At 51.3% G+C, this 3,123-nt stretch overlaps 1 protein-coding gene across 2 annotated transcripts; it reads left to right on the top strand.

The window, feature by feature from the left end:
• The first annotated feature begins 1,274 nt into the window (after nucleotides 1-1,274).
• Nucleotides 1,275-2,331, top strand: LOC110326410 (insulin-2). 2 transcript variants are annotated; one of them, XM_021204833.1, is made up of 3 exons: nucleotides 1,275-1,339; nucleotides 1,454-1,654; nucleotides 2,129-2,331. In XM_021204833.1, the coding sequence occupies exons 2-3, from the start codon at nucleotides 1,468-1,470 to the stop codon at nucleotides 2,272-2,274; spliced, it is 333 nt and encodes a 110-aa protein (XP_021060492.1). In that variant the 5' UTR covers nucleotides 1,275-1,339; nucleotides 1,454-1,467; the 3' UTR covers nucleotides 2,275-2,331. The 2 variants fall into 2 exon arrangements, with proteins under 2 accessions (XP_021060492.1, XP_021060484.1); XM_021204825.1 differs by having other exon boundaries at nucleotides 1,442-1,654.
• The last annotated feature ends 792 nt before the right edge of the window (nucleotides 2,332-3,123 follow it).

Below are 3,123 nucleotides of genomic sequence, written 5' to 3'. Positions count from 1 at the left end.
AGGCGGATTTCTGAGTTCGAGGCCAGCCTGGTCTACAGAGTGAGTTCCAGGACAGCCAGGGATACACAGAGAAACCCTGTCTCGAGAAAAAAAAAAAAAGACCTTAAGCCTTTTTAAGTTCCTAAGAAAAGCCAGAAGTGGTGGTATATAGCTCAACTTGGGCGATTGGGACAAAAAGACTGAGTTTAAGACCAGCCTAACTACACTACAAGGCTCCTTTCTCAAAATAAAAAGCTCCTAAAGAGGTTGGATCCCCAGTGAGACCCTCAGGCAGGCCCTCTGGCCTCTCTATGGTCCTGAGGACACCCCTACTCCATCCTGCTTGAGCTCTTCACCTGCTCTCCTCTTGCATTCACATATCGTCTGCTACAGTAGGTCCACTGGAGTCTCCCAGGTCCCCAGAGTATGAATGTCTGCAGCACTTTCTGGGGGACAAGGAGCAGAGAGCAAGGGGCCCACAATTCAGGTCTAGTGTCTGTAAAGCCCTGCAGAGGGTAGAGTTCTAGTTCATGCAACTGGCACCAAGTGTTTTTGCTGGTTGCCTAGGGAACAGGGCAGTGCCAAATCAGGAACAGAAAGAGTCAGGGAACCCTCAACCACTCCAAGTGGAGTCTGAGAAAGGTTTTGTAGCTGGAGTAGAGCAGGCACTAACAGATGGAGATAGCTGGCTTTGAGCTCTGAAGCAAGTATTACTTGTAGGGATTTGCTGGCCTTCAGGTGTTTATCTTGTTATTGGATACTGCAGGAGGATGTACCACAGGGCTTCAGCCCAGTTGACCCCCAAGTGGGCTATGGAAGGAGAGCTAGAGGAGGAGGGACCATTAAGTGCCTTGCTGCCTGAGTTCTGCTTTCCTTCTACCTCTGAGAGTGAGCTGGGGTCTAGGCTGAGGTAAGGACCCAGCTATCAATGGGAACCGTGAAGCAGACCAAGGGATAAAGATACTACAACAACTGCAGCTTCCTGGGGAATGATGTGGAAAAATGCTCAGCCAAGGACAAAGAAAACATCACCCACTCTGGAACAATGTCTCCTGCTGTGAACTGGTTCATCAGGCCATCAGGGCCCCTTGTTAAGACTCTAATTACCCTAGGGATAAGTAGAGGTGTTGACGTCCAATGAGTGCTTTCTGCAGACCTAGCACTGGGCTAGTGTTTGGAAACTGCAGCTTCAGCCCCTCTGGCCATCTGCTGACCCACCCCACCTGGAGCCCTTAATGGGCCAAACAGCAAAGTCCAGGGGGCAGAGAGGAGGTGCTTTGGGCTATAAAGCTAGTGGGGACCCAGTAACCCCCAGCCCTAAGTGATCAGCTACAATCAAAAAGCATCAGCAAGCAGGTATGTACTCTTCTCGGTGGGCCTGGCTCCCCAGCTAAGACCTCAGGGACTTGAAGGAGGATATGGACTACTCTCTTATGTGGAACTTTTGCTAGCCTCAACCCAGCCTATCTTCCAGGTCATTGTTTCAACATGGCCCTGTGGATGCGCTTCCTGCCCCTGCTGGCCTTGCTCTTCCTCTGGGAGTCCCACCCCGCCCAGGCTTTTGTCAAGCAGCACCTCTGTGGTTCCCACCTGGTGGAGGCTCTCTACCTGGTGTGTGGGGAGCGTGGCTTCTTCTACACACCCATGTCCCGCCGTGAAGTGGAAGACCCACAAGGTGAGTTCTGCCCCTGAATTCTGTTCCCAGTGCTAGCTACCCTGGTTCTCTTTACCCTTGGGACCTTGTAAATTGTGTCCTCGGTGTGGAGGGTCTTGGGATAACCAGGGAGTAGGGACATGTTTCTGGGGGCAGCTAGACATATGTAAACATGGCAGCTGCCAGGAATGCGTAAGAATTCCTCAGTGTTAGTAACTTGGGACATGTGGCTAGATCCCAGGATAGGTACTGATTTAGGGCCCTCATAGAGCACTGCACTGACTGAGGATAAGTAGGCTTTGGAGGCCCATGTGTCCATCCATGACCAGTGACTTGTCCCACAGTCATGCAACCCCTGCCACCTGCAGAGATTAAGGGGAGAGAAAACCTAGGGTAGTAGGAGGTTGCTCAGCTACTCCTGACTGGATTGTCCTATGTGTCTTTGCTTCTGTGCTGTTGATGCTCTGGCTTGCTCTGACACAACCTCCCTGGCAGTGGCACAACTGGAGCTGGGTGGAGGCCCAGGAGCAGGTGACCTTCAGACCTTGGCACTGGAGGTGGCCCGGCAGAAGCGTGGCATTGTAGATCAGTGCTGCACCAGCATCTGCTCCCTCTACCAACTGGAGAACTACTGCAACTAGACCCACCACTATCCAGCCCACCCCTCTGCAATGAATAAAACCTTTGAATGAGCACAAGTTGTGTGTATGTGCATGTGCATACATGGGACCGGGAGACATGAGTGAGGCTGGCGGGATAGCCACAGCTTAATCTATCTATCTGCCTGGCCACAATAGCCCATAAAGGGTCTACCCAAGTCTTCTTTGGTTCTCTCTATATCCCCAGTTTTCTCCTGGCTCCCTGGGTACCTCCCACAAGTACCTGTTAGACCAAACCTGGAACATATACAGTTCCTTCCCCCAAGATAACCAATACTGTCAGGTAGCCTATAACCCCCACCCTGAGTTGTCTGGGAGGACCATGACCCCCCCTCCACTCCTGATGCTTCTAGCTGGATAGAGAGGAGCTAGAGGTCTTTGGAAGGCATGGGTGATGGCAGCTAGGAGCTGATAATTCATTGCTCTATAGCCCTGGATCCTCAAAGGCCCCAGAGAACTTTTATAAGAAAGAGGACCAAAATATTCCAATAATAGTTCCCACCTAGCCTTCCTGAGTTCTTTTTCCAGAGCTATTTTAGAAGGACTCTCTGAATGGGTAGAAAGAGAGGCTTGGGACCTTGAGCTGGAAGGCCATGGAGGGCATTTTCAAAGAGCTTATCCAAGTTCTTGGAGGACAGAGAGTAGCCCCAACTGCTCTCAGACTATCCAAGTGACTCTTGGTGCTCAGAAGAGGACCAGCATCCCACATGGGTGGAATGACATACTGAAGGATTCCTATAAGCCCTGGGCATGAGCCAGAACTCCACTTCTCAAAAATGACCAGTTGTGAGTTCTAAGCAAGGTGGCCATGAGGAAGACCTAGGGCTGGGA

This window comes from Mus pahari, chromosome 1 (genome assembly GCF_900095145.1).
Source record: "Mus pahari chromosome 1, PAHARI_EIJ_v1.1, whole genome shotgun sequence".
In the NCBI taxonomy this organism is placed as follows: domain Eukaryota; kingdom Metazoa; phylum Chordata; class Mammalia; order Rodentia; family Muridae; genus Mus; species Mus pahari.
This window is presented reverse-complemented; position numbering and strand designations above follow the sequence as displayed.